The sequence below is a fragment of the Sitophilus oryzae genome, unplaced genomic scaffold (assembly GCF_002938485.1).
Source record: "Sitophilus oryzae breed Bouriz unplaced genomic scaffold, Soryzae_2.0 scaffold_1974_pilon_pilon, whole genome shotgun sequence".
Taxonomy (NCBI): Eukaryota; Metazoa; Arthropoda; class Insecta; order Coleoptera; family Curculionidae; genus Sitophilus; species Sitophilus oryzae.
Genome location: NW_022146695.1, coordinates 1,540,494 through 1,560,894, shown reverse-complemented (window position 1 = coordinate 1,560,894; position 20,401 = coordinate 1,540,494). Strand labels below are relative to the sequence as shown.

At 33.2% G+C, this 20,401-nt stretch overlaps 3 protein-coding genes across 4 annotated transcripts in view; 1 reads left to right on the top strand and 2 right to left on the bottom strand.

Annotated features, from left to right (window-relative positions):
• Positions 1 to 20,401, bottom strand: part of LOC115883641 (disks large 1 tumor suppressor protein) — a 1,010,644-nt gene that overhangs the window by 815,812 nt on the left and 174,431 nt on the right. The window lies entirely within an intron of this gene.
• Positions 1,795 to 3,352, bottom strand: LOC115883643 (PCI domain-containing protein 2). The gene is made up of 2 exons (XM_030902032.1): positions 3,192 to 3,352; positions 1,795 to 3,085 (listed from the first exon to the last, which is right to left on the bottom strand). Exon 2 carries the CDS (start codon positions 3,077 to 3,079, stop codon positions 1,889 to 1,891), a length of 1,191 nt encoding a protein of 396 aa, XP_030757892.1. The 5' UTR covers positions 3,080 to 3,085; positions 3,192 to 3,352; the 3' UTR covers positions 1,795 to 1,888.
• On the top strand, positions 4,391 to 12,052 carry LOC115883645 (cytadherence high molecular weight protein 3-like). The gene is made up of 4 exons (XM_030902034.1): positions 4,391 to 4,453; positions 6,432 to 6,612; positions 10,810 to 11,258; positions 11,705 to 12,052. Exons 1-4 carry the CDS (start codon positions 4,439 to 4,441, stop codon positions 12,035 to 12,037), a joined length of 978 nt encoding a protein of 325 aa, XP_030757894.1. The 5' UTR covers positions 4,391 to 4,438; the 3' UTR covers positions 12,038 to 12,052.

The window sequence follows — 20,401 nt, the reverse complement described above, 5'->3', positions numbered from 1 at the left end:
ATTTATTGATCAGTTATTGTGTTGCAATAATAAAAATAATACTACTTTATAGAGAGTGTCTAAAAATTTACTTTAAATAATTATTAACTTCAAACGGCAACAACTTCTTTAATTTAAATAGAATGCCCTGTATATTTTAGGAGAATCAGATGCACAATTAAATTGTCTATCAAATTGTATTATACCATTTTTTACCTATCCCTTCAAGTTTTCGTATAAAATGCATTTTCTTATAATTTAGACCTCATTTATCAATATATCAATGGAATATTGACATTTTAGATTGTTTTTAAAGCAACAAATGTACAAAATGTACAGACTAGTAATATTATCGTTTTTAGCAAAACGATAATATTACTAGCCCATTTGTATGCAAAAAGAAAACTATTTAAATCTTTATAAAAGAGTATACCATAATTAAATATAACACCATTATTTCCGCCCATATACTAATTAATTACATACTTAATTGTGTTCGTTAATAAATTATTCTAAATAAATGTGGATTTGAGTCAGAAATCAATATAATAATAAGTTATCAAATTAAAGTCTCTGTTGTTATAAATAAGTATTTATTAAAAAATGAAATATCATTTTTAAGGTGTTTCTTTTTATCACACTGTCTAATACCCATACAAAATTCAGTTTTTTAGTATTTGGAGCAATTATTATTAATCAACGCAAACAGTCAGTTAATGTAGTTTGAATACTGGAATCATATTAATTGGTCCCCTTTAACAAATATTTAAACAGTTTTTTTATTTTTTAATAAAATAAACAAATTATATCGACAATATTAGTATCTGTACTCTTTAAAAATTTGGTACATCTTTAAAAATAATCTAAAATGTCAATATTCCATGGGTATATTGATAAATAAGTTCTAAATTACAAGAAAATGCATTTTCTTCGGAAACTTAAAGAGATAGGTAAAAAATGGTATAATGTAATTTGATAGACAATTAAATTGTGCATCTGATTCTCGTAAAATATACAAGGTGTTCCGTTTAAATTAAACAAGTTATTGCCGTTTGAAGCTAATAATTATTTAAAATAAATTTTTAGACACTCTGTATAAGGTAGTATTATTATTTTATTATTGCAACACAATAACTGATCAGTAAATAAACTTCAGTAAATATTTAGTATTAAAAACTTTGATACCCTTGGAGAAATGAAGCCTTAAAATTTTTACTGCAATTTCACAAAATTGAAAATATTTCAAAAACGGTAAGGTTTAAGTATAATAAACCTTAATCAAATTTACCTTTATTTTAATCGTAGAAACTAAAAATGTAATAATATACAGTTTTAAAAAAATACAACTTTGATATTTTTTACTTATTTGGGACACTCTGTATCTTGTAACTGTAAAATTATTTTTAAATTGTACCTCTAATAGTCCTTCATCGAACCCAAAACTTACAATTTGTAAAAATCTCATCGTTTAGCTACAATACACCGTGTCGTATGTGGTGAACAACCCTGTATACAGAATTATCGCAAATCCCCACTGAACTTATTTACTAACTACCATTTCCAATCACTGAAAAGAATATTTATGTCTCTTTATGAAAAGTTTACTCACTATTAGAAAATACACCTATATGTAAAATATTTTACGCCTTCACCAAATTGTCTTCAAACATCAACTAAACAAAAAATTATTAAAAAAAGCTATTCGCTCGAATAGCATCCAAATAGATAAAAAGTAAACAAATTATTATTTAAATTTGATTATTCAATATACATTGCAAAGATTAATTCATTTATTTTTATTAATAAAACACCAACTACTTTAAAAACTCATTTTATTGAAAAAAGTATATACAGAATTTTTAAATAATAAAAAGACATTAAATTATAAAAAGTAACAAATTTGATAATTCTAAGTGCTTGTCAATGGTGGAAATGGATTTTGTTTGCTCACAACCACTTTTCTATGCTGATGCGATATATAACCTTTAATTTTCCCTTCATTTATTAAATTAGCCACAATACACTGTGTCTCATCTAAATCTACATCTTGTCCTAAAAACTCCAGAGCAGTCTGTAATGATTCTACCGGTATTTGATGAGTGTTCAGAATCAAATACACTTTCTTAAACAGATTCCTGTAAGCTACAATCTTCAGTTTATCTACTATCAAGTAAATACCACAATGAATGAAAAATATCTCATGTTTCTCCATGATTTCATCAAACCACTTTAGATTTCCTTGGCACACTGCTTGAACTAAGTCCCAAAATTCCAGAACATTATACTTTTCCAGAACAACTCTATTTGGAGTATATCCTAAAAGCATTTTAACTGGCACAAGATATATTAAAATTAATCTTTTATTTTTCCTTGATAACTTATGACAATTTTCGAAGGCATAGCTTAAATATTTATCGGCAGCCTTATAGTCACTATCAAACATAGCCTTCCGACCAACAAAATACCTGTAAGTAATTTGTTGACTTAGTGAAAATGTGTCTTTGAAAGGACTGGATTCGATAGCCCTAATTAAAGGTTTACATAAATGCAGTTTATTAATCCTAAAATATACTTTAAACAGTTGGTTAACTAAGGCCATCATTCCTTTTCTTTTGGTGTCTCTGTCATCTGTACGATTATCTGCTGCACATATTCGAAAACATCCCATAAGACATTCTGCTGCTTTCTCCAAATATTCGCCTGGTTTATCATTGACACCCACCCTTTGGTTCTCAGCCTGTTGAGCTATAACTCTTAAATCAGAGGATATCGTGTACATAATAGGCAATGACCAATTCTCGTCCTTTTGTGCCTGTAAAATCTTTGTAAACGCTTGAACAAGCGCGCTCTGTAATTGATAAGCAGTCAAAAAGTCTCCTATACCCATTGAATACAAACACTTTAAATGATATACGACAAGTTCATCGATAGGGGCCGGTAAAAACTTCTCAACTATGTTCTCAGGGCTCTCGATGTGGTAGTTCTTGAGTTTTGCATGATCATGTCGAATTGAGAGAAAAATAGATAAAGTTTGACCGTTACAGGACCTCCACGCCCTTTCTATAATTTGCAAATAGTTTGCTACGTTCATAAATGCCATTTTACCCTAAAAAGAACGAGAAAGTCTTTAATTTGTACTCGGTAACACATCGTTAGAGGTTAGAAATAAACATTGCACTATTTTACAATAAAAATAGAGAATATATACTTACTTTATATCTTAATCGGCTTAGATAATTCAACTAAATATAATTATCAACACTGTAACAGAGTTTGGCTATTAAAACCTAAATAATCATTAAAGAAACATCTAAATTAATACAAAAACAAAACAGCTTCCCAATCGATCTTTTCGTCTACAAAAGCGCTCTCTATAAGAGAAAAGATGAACTAAATCGAATTCAGATCAAAATTTAACAAACACGTATTCTGTACTATGCATGTTCGTCTTACCATGCCTAGATGGCGCCAAAAGTTAAAACACAAAATTAAATAATAAATTGTACAAATACAACATTTCGGAGACTTTAACTTAGCAATTGAAAACAAAATACCATTGTTTACAATTTAACTAATAAAAATATACAATATTTTCTAAAATTAAATAAATTATTCGACTCCCTGCTTGCGACATCTATGATCAATAGATAGAACTAAATAAAAATAACAATTTCCTAAACAATAGTATCCTCCTTCATTTTAGTTGTGGCTATTTTTGGATAGATGGTCGCCCAATAAAGATTTAAAATAAAATTAAAAACTAAAAATTTTGAAAATTAATTTAAATATTTTTCTAATATAATTTTAGTTTACCTTACCAGGATATCTCAAATTGTTCTTGCTTTCTTATGATTCTTACCTGAAACAAAAAGGTCTAATTTAGTTAACAAATAAATTTTTTCAAGTTTAAATTCAAATAGCAAGTAATAAAAGTTATAATAAAATAAGAGAGATTAAAATATTTCATAATATACAAATTAATATGGAAAATATATGAAATATAATAGGAATTAAGAAATAAAAATACCGACTGATATTCTTTTTCGATGGTTCTAAAATTTCCAAAAATTTACATAATTTATGTTTAATTTTTGATAGGTATACGATTATGTAATTTGTTTTAGTAGTCAGAGGAAATATGTTAGTGATTCTAATATTTAGTTCCTCGTTCTTTAGTTTATTTTTAGAACAATTAAGTATATTTTAAAACAAATATATTCTGATAATTGTTATTATATGAAATAAAAAGGATAAGGAAATTATTAAAAGATGCTAAGTTTTAATTCGTTCTGAACTAATTGATATTTAAGAAAATATTTTAATTAAGGCAAAAAGGCCAAAAAACCTGAAATGCCAGTAGTGATGTCATTGGATTTTTCAGATCCTGGTATAAAACTATATTTTTTCAAATCCTGGTCAATATTAGGTCCCTTCAGTTTCGTAACAGTGCTTCGTCAAGATGAAAGCATTTCTGGTAAGTTTTTGTAAAAACTTTAAATCATAAAAAGTAAACATTTTTGTTAATTAAGTTAAATATCGAATAATTCGTTATCATTTTCATTGAATTAATAAATTATTAAACAATAAAACTACTAAATACTTTTCGAAGTTAGAAAAGCATCACTAAATAAAAGGAATTACTGGGAGAGGAAAACTTTAAAAAGAAATAAAAAAATGTCAGAGTATAGGATCTAACAAAAAAAAATAATTATAACATCTAACAAAAAAAAATAATTATATTATTTAAATAAAGAATAAATATTATTAGCAAGTAAAAATATAACTACTCATTTAGAAAAATAATTATAATCTACACACACATATATTTATGTAGAACATAACTTTTACTATTCAAATACCGTATGATCGAATAAAAACGGCGTCAGCGATCAGCTACGGCTATGAAATGACAATCAATGACATTTCCCATATAATTTTACATATATAAAGTGACAGCGATCTTCATTTCATAGCCATCGCTGATACCGTTTTTATTCGATCATATGGTACTCATTGTTGAAAATACTGTTACGTTTGTTTTTGAATTAACATAGCGTTCTTTAATAAAAATTTATAATTTTTGTTGGTGGAAAAGAGTTTTATTTTATGAAATTAGCAGTTTATTGAATGAAGCTGTGAAATGATATCTTCATTTTCAGATTTTTTTTATTTATTTTTGCTTTTCCTATAATAGATATTAACTTTGACGTTGAAGCATATCAACTATAAGTGTATTTAGTACTCTAATTGGAGTGAAAATAAGTGACTCATTAGTAATTAAACCAGTGGTAAAAAAATATTTTTTTAAAAATGTGAGCAAAAATTTTAACGTTACGCAATTGATAATTACATAATTTTACCACACTACACCAAAACACAGGTATTAGCTTCCATTGTATTTCATATTATGGTCAGCAAAATGTGTGTTTAGTGAAATATAAAAGTGTTTCTGTGTAGTGTAGAAAAAGTGTGTAATTTTTAATGTTTGTACTGAACTAATTCAAAGGTAAGTTTTTGTGTTTCATATAAAATACTTGTAAGATACCTGAAAGATTTTTCAAAAAATCCAATACTTTTCAATTTTTTTTTCGTGAAAAAAATTCATATACGTATTTCTCGGGTCCAAATACAGGGTGGCGCACCTCATTCGCCTCGGTTAATTATACGAAAACAGAAAGATGTAAAAACAAAATATTTTATTGGTATATGTGGGAAGGCAATGTGCATAATTTAAAATTATTTTGAAATGTACAGGGTATGTCAGAACTAAGATCCACACCAAAGTTATATTTTTTCTTATGGGACACCCGATATTTTATGCCATATTTGGATCCTTGGACACAAAATAAGACATTTATTAAGGGGGTTAAAAAATATATTTACACGCTTTGGTTTTCAAGGTATTTAAAGGTATTTATATATGCATGCTATATAATAAAAAAGATTGTCAACACCCTGTACATTGCTTTTTAGAATTAATTCTTGTGCTGACTTTAAGGCAAAAGAAATAAACTTTACTGAAAAATTTGATTGCTTCGTTTAATGTATACAGGGGTATCAAAAACTGTTGGTCTATTTTAAATATTTATTTTAACAACAACAAACCAATCCAAATCAAACACCCTGTATTTTTTAAAATATTTCGAAACAGATTCAAATGCTCTTTCAAACTATATTAAGGTTTCCTATATCTATCTAGCTCAGATTTTGAATAAAGAGCAATTTTTCAATAAAATGGCAACCAAGAGAAAAACGGCAAATTCATTTTCTTCACTTCCATATTTTTAAAAAGAGAAGAGACTTACAAGATCGTCATAACGTTTACTCATATTGACATATAAATACCGACCCAAGACTCTCTCTTGCCGACAGTGTATACCAATTTAAACTAGATATATAAAAATAAATAATATATTATACTCTTCAGTTTCTAAGATTTATTATATTTTTAGGGAATAGTCTATTTGGTTGCATTTGTTACTGCTGGCGTAACAAAAAAAGCTGATGAAAAAATTAATGCTAAACGCAGTATTGGACATTATGATCTAGGAACCACCTACATAGATCATGGATACAGTAACGTCGTGAGTGGTGCTCAAGCATCAGGATCAGCATATTCAGGCAATGCGAACAGTAAGTCCAGCTTTTTTGATAAGTATAGTGTGTCCATAGATAAATGAAACAAGTTTAGATTGGAAAATGCCCATAAGGACAATGTAATAGTATATTAAACAACGAGTTTCGAAAACGGCGTTTTGCACACGAGTTCGACAGTTTGTTGACTCGAGCCGCAGGCAAGAGCCACAAGTCGAACGAGTATACAAAGAAGTTTTCGAACGAGTTTTTACGCTATTTTTTCTACGACTACAAATTAGCAGCAGACTGACTCAATTTTTGCCAGTTTTGTGGAATAATTTGCGATGTAATGATGACACTTTTCTGACGGCTGCGTTGCGTTTGGCGTTTCAGCTAAATATTGGAGGTGTTAAAAATGTTAAAATTGACACATGTTGGATGCACTAAGAGTAAGCGTGCGCAAAGATTGCACACTACAAAATTTGCGCACGATATGTGAAAAACGTCACTTTCAGATTGACTTTAGCGTGCGTTTTTTAACGTTTTACACATAAATAAAAGATAGATATGAAACTTAATAGTAAAATTTTGGGCCAAAGCGCCCCTCCGTGTTTTTAGTGAAGACTACGTTTAACCCAGCGCCTTCGCCTTTTCTGCTGTAAATGTTTTTTATGTTTATATCTGAATTCAAAGGATTTATTTTTAAAGTTACACTGATATATTAGTATATCAGAGTAACTTCAATAAAACATAAGAATATATATATTTTACAATTTATTTTCTTATTTATTTTACAGAGTTTCATGTAAATGATCGTAAGTCGACTAGCTGTCTAATGAATAGACCGAGATTTATAGATTTTAAAGCGAACGAAAAAAAATCAAATAACGAATACATACCATATATTTTTCTTTTATCTAAGATACATACTTTTATCTAAGATACATAAGGTGCACAATAGGTCCCCACGCATTTAACACTTTTTTGGGATTTTTTTGCAAGATTATCTTAAACTGAATATTTTTAAGCATAAAAATTGTTGGATGAATGTGTTTTATCTTTAAAAAGCGGCAAAAAAACGTATTTTAGGTACAGGCGACGGACAGTAAATATGTTAAATTTTCTAGACGGATTCAGTAAAAACATCACATATTAGTACTTTATTACCTTATATAGACGTGGAATGATCTAATTTAAGCACAAAAATGTAACGAATCTTCTTTGTAAGCATAAAAATTAAGAAAATATATTTATTTACATCAGCTCAAGCTAGCAATTTTATGACTTTTTCGATTGACAGTTAATCGATCATCGGTATGTCATCTATGGCCTTCGTATAGAATTTGCGACGTTGTCAATAAAATTACTTTATATGATTTTCTTCTGAAATAAAGTTGTTGTGGAGGGACTTAAAACGGTAAGTTATCACTTTAGTGCAACAAAAATTGAACTGTCTAGTAGCTTATTCGTTAGTGTGGATTATTTTAAAGCAATTTCTGAAATAAAATTTGCGGATTTTTCAGGTTCTACGAAAATATAAGTTTTTTTAATATATACTGTTTTTCGACGCGTAATCAATGAAGTTTTGTCATTAGGCTCAATTAGGTTAGCCTGGTTATTTGGAAGGTGGTAATGCATTGGTTAGCCTGGTTATTTGGAGGGTGTTAATGCAATGGTTAGCCTGGTTATTTGGAGGGTGGTAATGCATTGGTTAGCCTGGTTATTTGGAGGGTGTTAATGCATTGGTTAGCCTGGTTATTTGGGGGTGTTAATGCATTGGTTAGCCTGGTTATTTGGAGGGTGGTAATGCATTGGTTAGCATGGTTATTTGGAGGGTGTTAATGCATTGGTTAGCCTGGTTATTTGGGGGTGTTAATGCATTGGTTAGGTTAGGTTAGATAGGCTGGTTATTTGGAGGGTGGTAATGCATTGGTTAGCCTGATTATTTGGAGGGTGTTAATGCATTGGTTAGCCTGGTGATTTGGAGGGTGTTAATGCATTGGTTAGTCTGGTTATTTGGGGATGTTAATGCATTGGTTAGGTTAGGTTAGATATTCTGGTTATTTGGAGGGTGGTAATGCATTCGTTAGTCTGGTTATTTGGAGGGTGTTAATGCATTGGTTAGCCTGGTTATTTGGGGGTGTTAATGCATTGGTTAGGTTAGGTTGGTGGGGAGTGTTTGGAAGTACGCAGATCACATCGATTTCGGAATCTTACTGAACAAATCCGGGAAAAATATATTTTTAAACAATTGTGCTAAATACTGTGTAATGATTTTATTGTCAATTTATTTTTATAGTGTTTTTGTTTTGCCTCGTTTATTATATTTTTAATTTTTCGTGTTCTTAAAGTGCGTACTAAATGTAAAAAAAATGAATATAAAGTAGAACGTTTTCGTCGATTTTACACAAGGTGAGTATGGCAACACTGTGCATAACCTTGTATTTTACTGTCTTTATGAAGGTTATAATAGGGAGTTTTCGCATTGAAATGTAGTGAAAATTTAAGTGAATTTTCAATTATTTTTTTTCGTAGAAAAAGTGGTTCATCCAACAATTTTTTTCTTTTAAACCATTCCATTAACTATGGGATCCACATTAAAAATTAAAAAAACCACGATTTCGTGGGGACCTGTTCTGCACAAGAACAAGACCCTTTTTGCAGTTTTGTTAGTTCCTTTGCAAGATGCCACACAACAAGAAAACACCATTTTTACAGTTAATAAATAATAAAACTATTTCTGACTATGACATTTAAAATTTAGATAGATAGAAAATTAAAAAAACAAACCAGTATTTGCAGACGCAGGCCCAAATTCAATAAAAACCAAAATTTTTCCTGCGAAAATCGGGCTTTTTTTCACAGAAAAGGTAATTTTTGATTTATCAGCCGTCATTGTCAAGTTGACAATATACAGGGTGTTTTCGAAATAGTGTAAAAAAATTATGGTGTGATTCCTCATGTGTTCTTAAAACAATTTTTATATAACCATTGGGTCTAAAGTACTTCCTTTCCGATCTACAGGGTGTTAAAAATTAAAAAAAAAAACAATTTTTTGCTTAACATAAATGGTACACCACTGCTTTTTTAAAGAAAATATATTTTTTTCTTGACTGGCCATCCTTTTTCAACAAAATTGATCTTTTGAGTTTTTCTTGTTCGTCAAACGGTTGTCGAGAAAAAAATAAATATACTTATTAAGAGCCCGCCTTAATTCGTTTTCTAACGATTTTTTTTATTTTTTAGATTAATTAGGAAACACCCTGTATATGCATATCACAGGCAATCAAATAAACTAGTAACCTCTAAAAATTATTTTTCCTACCACTAGCGACATACTGTGTTTTTAGTGTGTACTAAATTATTTTATCAAAATTTCACCATATAAGCTTTTTTCGTTTTCCTGTTATTACCGATTCTGAACCGTCCTAAAATTGTGATGTGTCTGCGCAGAAGGAAATATGAAGACATTATTTCATTTGCGCATGCCCTGGAGAGTTCTAGGACGATTCAGAATCGATAATAACAGGAAAACGAACAGACCTATAAGTTTCCAGGCAATGGTTTTACATAGCAGTCGTAGAAAAACACTATTTGACGCTATTCTTGCAACGGTCGCGACCCAAAGCTTTTGATAATTTCGGATCGGTTGGGCTTTTTCCGGAATTATGTCGTTAAATATTGTATATTCAAATTTATTATTATTTTCTTTTAATTTTGTATATAAAATAGTGTTTTGCATACAAGAAACTTTATTTTATATAAGGACATGTATGAAATACCTATGAAACATTCGAAACCGACGTTATACCACGATCCACGATGGTTTTTGCAGTTCACAACACAGCTTTTTAAGTTTTTAATGCCACTTTTTCACCGTTATCACGGGCTTGAGTAAATAAAGTTTAAATTAAACTCACAAGATCGCAATAATTACCTTGGGAATGAACGCTTTAAATACTTTTCGGCATTTTTTCAATGAGGGCGGTTTAAATTTTGAAAGATTTTATAATTTCTGAAGATTCTGACTTTGACAAGTGAAAATTATTTCTGTTATGGTTGTTCTTAGCAACGGCTATAGCAGCGGAAGATCGCGTATAACGGTCGCGACCCAAAACAATTTTGCGACCCAAAATTTTGCCGGGCTTTCCAATCTAAATTTGTTTCCTTTATCTATAAGTCTGTCTAACTTTCTAAATTTTGGTTTGACAATATTTAAAAGAAATTTTAGCTAATTTTGACATTTCTTAACAGGTTATGGGAGTGGTTATAAAAGTAGTTATGGAAGTGGCTATGGAAGTGGATATAAAAATAATTATGAAAGTGGTTATGGATACGGCTCCGGATATGGATACGGTAGCGGTTACAACTCCGCATCATCAAACTACAACAACGCAGCAGTATACAACAAAGGTTACAGCGGCCTAGACTCTGAAGGTCAAGTCACCCATACCCACACCCACACCCATGAAATTCAAACTGTTACCAAACCGGTAGCAGTTCCTGTACCTCAGCCCTACCCTGTACATGTGACCAAAACTGTTGAAGTACCCAAACCGTACCCTGTGACTGTCACCAAGACTGTACCTGTACCACAACCCTACCCAGTGCACGTCACCAAGACAGTGGCTGTACCTCAACCTTATCCGGTTACTGTGACCAGGACTGTACCAGTGGAAGTAGAGAAACCAGTATATGTTCCGGTAAGACAACATAGTTCCAATCCGTAGTAGTATATTTGTACGATATACTTTATACTTGTTTTAATCAACTAGTGCTTATATTTTTATGCACATCTAAAACTATAATATGCACCTTTAAAAAACTTCATCATATAATTATTTATTATTTCTGGTAATGGTGAAGTAATATTTATACTGTAGTCTGTAGCAAGATTTAGTTAATGTGATAATCGGATATATTGATAATGTCACCAGTATTACTCATCAAGCAATACTACCACAGTTTAAAGAATATAAATATATCAGTTGGCCCACTCTTCGCCCGTATCAAAATTCCTCCCGCCGCTCCCCGCCTGTCTTGTAGACTTGGGTCAGTCTACATCCGTTGCTCCACGTGTTTACAGCGTTCCAAGTTTATTTTAGTTTTGTTTCAAAAGATCATCTAATCAACATTTAATCTGTTACAGGTAGCAACTCCAGTAGCTGTCCACAGTGCACCAGTAGCTGTCCACACTGCCCCAGTAGCTGTCGAAACTGCCCATTATTCTGTCGAAGCTGCCCCAGTAGCTGTCCATGCTGTCAGTGATTCTTCATCAAATTACGGAGTTGGATACAGCACATACGGTAGCGGATCCGGACTATATTCCAGCTCTTTTGGAGGTGGATACAAGAGTGCATATGGTAGTGGTTATGGATCGTATGCTTCAGCTTCGTCCTCGGCTTCAGCTGGAGGAGGTCTTCTCAGTTCTTACGTACCCAGTGTATACGGAGGACTGTCATCTAGATATTACGCTTGGTAGATAAAACGTTGTTTTTTAAGAAAAATAATAATAAAAGAAAATGGAAAAAAAATCGTATTTGTTTCAATTAGGGTGTCTATTACGTATGTCATTGTGAGACAGGAAATTGTAGAGAGAAACAAGCCCTATAACATAGGATACAACATTTTAATAAACAGTGCTTTCCATAAAATCAATAAAATGAAAAAAATACGAAATAATATACATGTAGTGATTTCTTTCGAAAATCGACAACTATGAAACTATGATCCCTTCCCCGACACAAACAGTACATTGTGAGACAGGAAAATGTAGAGAGAAACAAGCCCTATAACATAGGATACAACATTTTAATGAACAGTGCTTTCCATAGTATCAATAAAATGAAAAATATACGAAATATTATACAGTACGTCTGTTCGTTCTATAGCTACGGGGTATCCGTGAGAGGGGAAACGATATTATCTCGATGTTTTTCGTAAAAATTAGACGACGCGTCCCATCCCAACAAAAATTCGACAAATTTGCAAGTAACCAATAAAATGAGTGGGTGGAGCGATTTGCGGTGACGTACTCGTCAAGTCGACGTATAAAGTATATTGCTGTTGATTTAAATGTTTTTTGTCCGCATTCCTTTCATAGACACAGATCCAGCAGACGTACTTTACATGTACTGATTTCTTTCGAAAATCGACAACTATGAAACTATGATCCCTTCCCCGACACAAACGGTACATTGTGAGACAGGAAATTGTAGAGAGAAACAAGCCCTATAACATAGGATACAACATTTTAATGAACAGTGCTTTCCATAAAATGAAAAATAAATAGATGAGATCAATGTGTTGGCGACAGATTGCCCTAGACTTGTTTATTCGGTGCGGCCAACGGAAAAAAGACGCTGAGCAAACTTTATCCTATGATGGTTTAAGTATTTGTTTATTGACAAGAAAGCGTATCGGTTTTTTGTTACAAAGTACTGATTGACCCTTTGATTTTGCGCCCCCAAAATGTTGCGCCTACGTGCATGCACGCACTGCACGCTCGCCAGGAACGGCCCTGGACAGAGGTACTAAAAAGTCAAATAATTTAGCTACACATTGCTTAAAAAATCATCAAAATCGGCGCACTAAAACAAAATATATTTAACTTTAAAATACATCAAAATTTTAAGGTGCCCGTTTTTCCTGCCGTTGAGGTCACATAATATATTTTCCTGTCTACCATCTATTGAAAACTTATTCACCTTATTCAGTAACAAGTAAATTTATTATTAAAGTGTTTCTTTGTCCCGTTATTGTTGATGGATGGTCGAAAAATAAAAATGTTAACAAATTAACAATTTAAAATCAAAATTATGCAAAATATAATGATTAGATACTTACTACAATCTGTTACTCAATCTCGTTTTCATCTCTTTCTCTCGCGGATGAACAAGAATTCGGAATTAATTAGAAAATTATTTCGTACGTAGACCGCACTTATGAATATTAAAATTTAGGGTCTTTTTGAATAATCTGCTCATAAAAACAGAAAACGGTCAGGCATATATTTAGCTGTCTACCTGGGTGCGAAATATACGTAAAAATGATATGTAAAATGTTTATACCTAACTCAAAGTAAAATGAGAATGAACAGATTATACAAAAATGAGTTATAAAGTTGCTTTTGATGTGTATGGAATTCAGGATCAATGGATTTTGATGAACGACAAAACAGTAAAGTTAAACTGAACCAAAGTTATACAATCAGATACGATTAAACATTGTGGAACCTCCTAAGAGACATTCGTAAAAAATGTATTTAAAAAATTGTTTAAAAATTCATTATTGTGACTTTTTATTTTATCATAATTTTTTCAAGCGTTACTGACAATATAAAAAAGTTATTTTAACGTCTGGGTATAATAGTAAAGCTCTTACGGCCAGCATAAAAGTACGAAAATATTTTATTAAATTCTTTAAATAAAAATATTAAGGAAGGAGTATAACGCTATATCCATGTACTCATGCATGGTGGACGGATAGAGGACTCTAGGGTGGGGATCCTTGACAGTTCTCTTTGACGATTCATTTGACACATTTGAATTTGATTTAATTTTTGTGGATTGGTCAGTCTTTACTGAGCTTATTTTATGTTATTTATTATTTATTCTACTACTGATAATTGTTTAGAAGGATTTTTGTTGTTGCAGAACTTAAATAGTACACTATTGCGATTTATCGAAAAATGTAGTTGGTTGTGTAGCGTGCGGTAGATCTCGGTCAAAAATCGAGGGAAATAGAATAATTTTTCGCTAGTAAGTAAGACTATACAGGGTGGTCCGAACTGTATTCCGGAAACTTCTGCAACATATTCTGCAGATAAAAGTAAGTAAAAAAGTTCGTATAAATGTATATCCTAAAATGCTTAGTTTCGGAGATACAGGGTGTAGAAGTTTCATTTTTATTTCGATTTGTTCCAAATAATTTCTGAAGTAACGTCAATATTTGGATGAAAATTGGTGTCTGGGAGTTTCTTGACATGAGAAATTTGATTTTGATGTCAATATGACTCCTACTAGTAGAGGGCGCCACCTACATATTTTTTAACTGGTTTGAAGAGTAATAACTTTTCGTCTGTACCTGTATAAAACTACTGAGTAAAAAAATATACATTTACGACGTTTTTTACATGAAAAAGATCTCTTGGTAAAAACCACTACGAGTAATGGTTTTCGAGATATTTGGAATAGAAATTATCAATACCTGTCATCATTGACATAAATTAAACATGTTGACTAAATAGGTATTAGACTCAAATCATAAATTTGAAATGTTTTTGTGTCAAATGTTCAACAGAAATTGTTTTATCATCATTATTTGCACAAAAATTATGATTAATTTAAAAAAATAAAAATTTCCCAAATTTATCAGGTATTTCAGTGAAATAACTATCTACTCGACGTGTTTATTTTTCGTCAATAATGACATGTATTTACTATTTCCAATCTAAATATCTTAAGAACGGTTGCTCGTAGCGATTTTTACAAAGAGATATTTTTTACGTAAAAAATCACAGTGATGTATATTTTTTCGCTCGGTAGTTTTATACAGGTACGGACAAAAAGTTATTACGCTTCAAAACAGTTAAAACACACGTAGGTGGCGCCCTCTACTAGTAGGAGTCATATTGACATCAAAATCAAATTTCTCATATATTGACCTTATTTTAGAAATTATTTAGAAAAAATCGAAATAAAAATAAAACTTCAACACCCTGTATCTCTGAGACTAAGCATTTTAGGACATACATTTATGCGAACTTTTTTACTTATTTTTATCTGCAGAATATACTGCCGAAGTTTCCGGAATACAGTTCGGACCACCCTGTATAATATAAATACGTGTAGTAAACCGATCATTTATGAAATTCGCTTAAAATTAACTAATTATATATTTTTCTTTCCATTTTTGCTTTTATTTACTACTTGTCATAGATGTCAAAGAATTTAAATACGTCAGTTTGACTTACCTACTTCAGTAGCGTGTCGGATGTTTGTGTTAATGAATAATATTATTATAACTTATATATTTTTATTAGAATTATACCGTATGATCGAGAAAAAACGGCGTCAACGATGGCTAGGAAATGAAGATCGCTGTCAATTTATATGTAAATTTATATGGGAAATGTCATCGATCGTCATTTCCCAGCCAACTGGACGCCGTTTTTTTTCGATCATACGGTATATTTTTATAACAATTTTAATAACTACCAACATTTATTGTCAACGTAAAATAAAACAAAAAATTATTGAGTCTACCCCACGTCTACCCTACATCATATTGTTACGGATTCCGTGGGTCCACTAATTTAAACTCACGATAAAATACTTAACGAATTTATTTTCTCACTTTATACACAATTACTAACTTATAACACACAACAAACTAAGATTCCTTCACCAAATTGTCCGATTTTCAATTTCCACGCGGTATATTCAAATTTCAAAAACTGTCTCAGTTGTCGATGGCTCCGGCTTATATACTCTATTGACTGCTTCTCGAAATTTCCCAATTCTCTCGGAAAGCGTACTTCTTCATACCAGACAATTCTATTGTCTGATTCCCTTACTTCTCGACTTGACTAAAAGATGGCGCCTGAAAAAGTCTTTTAATTTCTGGCGGATACGTTGCGGTTGTGCAGGCAACCAGTAATACATTTTAATTTCTGGCGGATGCGCCATTTTTCTTGACATTGCCCCCTTCTCAAATTTGATCGTCCCGATCAAGGTTTCCTGTCTGGTATCTCTTCAATCGATCCAGATGAACTACTTTCATCTTACTTCTAGGGCTGCGTTGAATCCGGTACACATCATTTATCCTCTTGATGACTGTATAAGGACCTTCCCATGCTGGAGTTAACTTTGGGGACCTTCCTTTCTTGCGCTGTGGGTTATACAACCATACCTATCGTCCTGTTGAAATCCCGTAAAATTAGCTCTGAGGTCGTAACGAGCTTTCATCCGGTCACTGGCTAGCGTAATCTTACTTCTCACGGCCTTATGAATTCCCAATAATCTTTCCTTCCTAACGAGTCTTTCGAACGACAGTCCAACGTTATCTTGTTCCATTTTTTCTCCAGATCGAGTACTTGGTCCTTGTCTAGCTGCGCAAATCTTACAACGTTGACACCATTTCTTAACATCTTCGCAATAATCCACCCAGTAAAAGCGATCTCTCAGCTTGCTCAAGGTCTTGTTTACCCCAAGATGGGCTCCAGTTTTACCACCGTGAATTTCTTCCAATACCTGGGTAACTTTCTTCATTGGTACCAGTAACTGAGTTGTTACTGTCCTGCCATCCGCACTTTCCCACGTGCGCTTTAACATCCATTCTCAATAACCAGTGAATTCCACTGAGCCCAGAGAGCTTTGAAAACGAGCCCTCTGTCCGCAATATCCTGCCACGGTGGTCTCTCGCCCTTACCTTCCTTGAGCCGTAGTATTGCTCCGATGTCTGGATCTTCCATTTGATCTTTCCTCAATTGTATCGTCGTCCATGGTTCGTCAGTTCTAAGCTTAAAATTCCTTATTCTGATAGTGCTTTCGCGATGTTTCATTTTCTTGTCCAAGGTAGCTTGTCGTCGATCTAGGTCGTTGTCGATAATTTGTACCCGTCCTACACGGCACCCAGCGGTTTTCTCTAGTTTCCCGAACACAGTCTTCTTGGTATCACCAGGTATCATCACAATTTTCGATGATCTTTCTTCCATATTTCCTGGTCTCTTCTCTTTAGATACAGAAAATTCCTCATTTCCGATTTTCAGGATGTTTCTACGGTGATCGAACGAAAAACCATGTTGACTGATCACATCCATACCCACGATAAAATCATCTTCAATGTCTGCCACTAAAACGCTATGCCGAAACTTCAAATTCCCTAACTCCAATTCCATGAAAGCCTCTCCCCGTACAACGGCCATTTCCCCCGTAACTGTACGTAAATACACTCTTCTTCTAAGAGGCATCATCTTCAATCCTTGCACCGAGTTAGTCCGCACCAACGATACCATAGCGCCTGTGTCCACAGTCATTCGAATTCTTCTACCATTGACCTTCCCGTTGATTACCAAACTGTCAGCGGTTTTTCCTAGACTCCTAACGGAAAACATCCTAGGGGCTCTGTTTTCTTCAGCCAATACTCGCTCATTAGTGTTGATTTCCTGGTGCTTATGTTCTCTCGATGGTAAACGGAATCGCATTTGGACGCGGCAATCCCGTTTGATGTGGCCATTCCTGCCACATCTATAGCAACTTATGTCCTGGGATCTTCCGATGTGCCGATGTTCTCTGGATGGTGAATGGAATCGCATTTGGATGCGACAATCTCGTTTGATGTGGCCATTCCTGCCGCATACATAGCACCTCATATCCTGGAATCTTCTTTGGTTCTCTGTCTGGGTGTTGTTGACTCTCTTGTTCACTAGTAATTCACATAGTTTATTAAACATCTCCTCCAAACGTATGTGAGAACTCTTTGGCTGTTCCTCAACCGTTACCGAGCCTATCTTCGGTTTAGGAATGGCGCTAAATGCAGCTTCTATTTCCAGCGCCCTGACGAGTACTTCGCTGCTGGTAGAAAATCGCGATATTTGCAGCGCCCTCTGTAATTCATTGTCCCTCAGTCCGCTGATAAAGCACTGAGCAGCGAGTTCCTCCCTAAATCCTTCCGGTGCTTCTGGATACGCTAGGTGTACCAGGCGACGTAAGTCTGCTTCGAATTCCTGCAGACTCTCTCCGGACCTCTGCAGGCGTGTCTTGATCTGTGCCTGGTAAAGTTGGCGTCGATGTTGGTCGCCATATCTTCTGTCCAGTGCAGCGACCAAAGTTTGGTATTCCTGCTGTTGGGCTGCAGGAATAGTTTGAAGGAGTTCCAGGGCAGGGCCACGCAGCGCGATGACAAGTGCCGCTGCTTTCTCCTGGTCAGTCCATCCATTGGCAGCAGCCGCTGCTTCAAACTGGCGGTGGTACATCGTCCAGGTGGTTTGCCCATCGTAGGTCGGGGCCTTGAGGTTCGCAGTTCCATGAACGCCAGGTGTCCTTACTTGTACCTTGGTCTTCTGTAGGTCCTTGGTCTTCTGGCAACGCATTTCCAACATTGCTTGTTGCTTTTTTTCCATGTCTCCGAAGCTTTTCTGAAGTCGAATTTCCTGATTTTCTAAGATTTTCTGAAGCCGGTCCTGTTCTTCTTGCTTTTCTCTCTGACGTCGCTCCTCCAAACGAATTTCCAAATTACCCAATATTTTCTCAAGCCGGTCCTGTTCTTCTTCTTTGTCTTGTTGTCGTTGAATTTTCAAATCTTGGAAAATTTTTTCAAGCCGGTCCTGTTCTTCCTGTTTATCTTGTTGTTGTTGGAATTTCAAATCTCCGAAAATCTTCTCAAGCCGGTCCTGTTCTTCTTGTTTTTCTTTTTGTCGTTGTAATTTTTCCTCTTCTTTATCTTTTGCTTTCTCTTTTTCTAGTCGGGCTCGCTCTTCTTCTCGTTCTTTACGGAGTCTTTCTTGTTCTTCTGCCTTCTCTCTTCTCATATTCTCCATAAAATCGCCCAATAATTTGCTTACTTCCTCCATTTTCTTCGCTTGTTCCCTTGTACCAACCATAAAAATACTCTAATTCGGTCTAAAAAAATCTTCCAATCCACTTAATTTCTTCTTAAAATCCTCTTGAATCCCACTTCTGACACCAATTGTTACGGATTCCGTGGGTCCACTAATTTAAACTCACGATAAAATACTTAACGAATTTATTTTTCTTACTTTATACACAATTACTAACTTATAACACACAACAACTAACTATTTATAAGATTCCTTCACCAAATTGTCCGATTTTCAATTTCCACGCGGTATATTCAAATTTCAAAAAACTGTCTCAGTGGTCGATGGCTCCGGCTTATATACTCTATTGACTGCTTCTCGAAATTTCCCCAATTCTCGGAAAGCGCACTTCTTCATACCAGACAATTCTATTGTCTGATTCCCTTACTTCTCGACTTGACTAAAAGATGGCGCCTGAAAAAGTCTTTTAATTTCTGGCGGATACGTTGCGGTTGTGCAGGCAACCAGTAATACATTTTTAATTTCTGGCGGATGCGCCATTTTTCTTGACAATATTTTTACACGTTTTGAATAAAATTAGAACGGCACTGGAACGGCCTAACCGGAATGTAAATCGGCCATTTTTGAATCCCGTCGCGGTCGATCTAAGATTTTTGATATGCTCCTTCCTTAATCTTTTTATTCAAAAATTAAACTGACATGAAGTGTCAAATTCAACGAGCCTAACCATAGTTTCTCGATATACAATTACTATATAATTTATAATATAATACTTATATAATTATATAATTATACTAATTATATATATACCTATATAATTACTTACAAGTATTACTTTTAAATATTTTTATATAATAATAATAATAATAATAATAAAAATATTTATTTCAAAAATGATCTAAATATGTACAATAAAATTACAAATATATAGACATATTGAAATATTGTCAGCGGTGAAGAGACTTTTATATTAAGAATTCATTGATTGAGTAGGGTTCCAATTCAATTAAGAGTTTTTTCAACGATTTCTTATAGGTTTCTTGACTTTCGATTGCTCTTATGTCTTCAGGGAGGCTATTGTAAAACTTTACACACATGTATACTGGATTTTTTTCAGTCAGGGTGAGACGATGTGAGGGAACTTGGCATCACTGGACCTTGTTTGGTATTCATGAGATTTTTCCATTTCAAATAGGGACTTATGTTTGAAGATGAATATTAAACACTCATATATATAAAGAGCTGGAAGCGTCATAATTCCGAAGGATTTAAAGTGTCCTCGAC

Bases quoted from the DNA above. Each gene is read 5' to 3' on its own strand.
- LOC115883645 (XM_030902034.1), top strand. The intron at 6,613-10,809 runs GTAAGTCCAGCT...ATTTCTTAACAG, and splicing joins ATATTCAGGCAATGCGAACA to GTTATGGGAGTGGTTATAAA. The intron at 11,259-11,704 runs GTAAGACAACAT...AATCTGTTACAG, and splicing joins AGAAACCAGTATATGTTCCG to GTAGCAACTCCAGTAGCTGT.
- LOC115883643 (XM_030902032.1), bottom strand. From the start codon at position 3,079: ATGGCATTTATGAACGTAGCAAACTATTTGCAAATTATAGAAAGGGCG.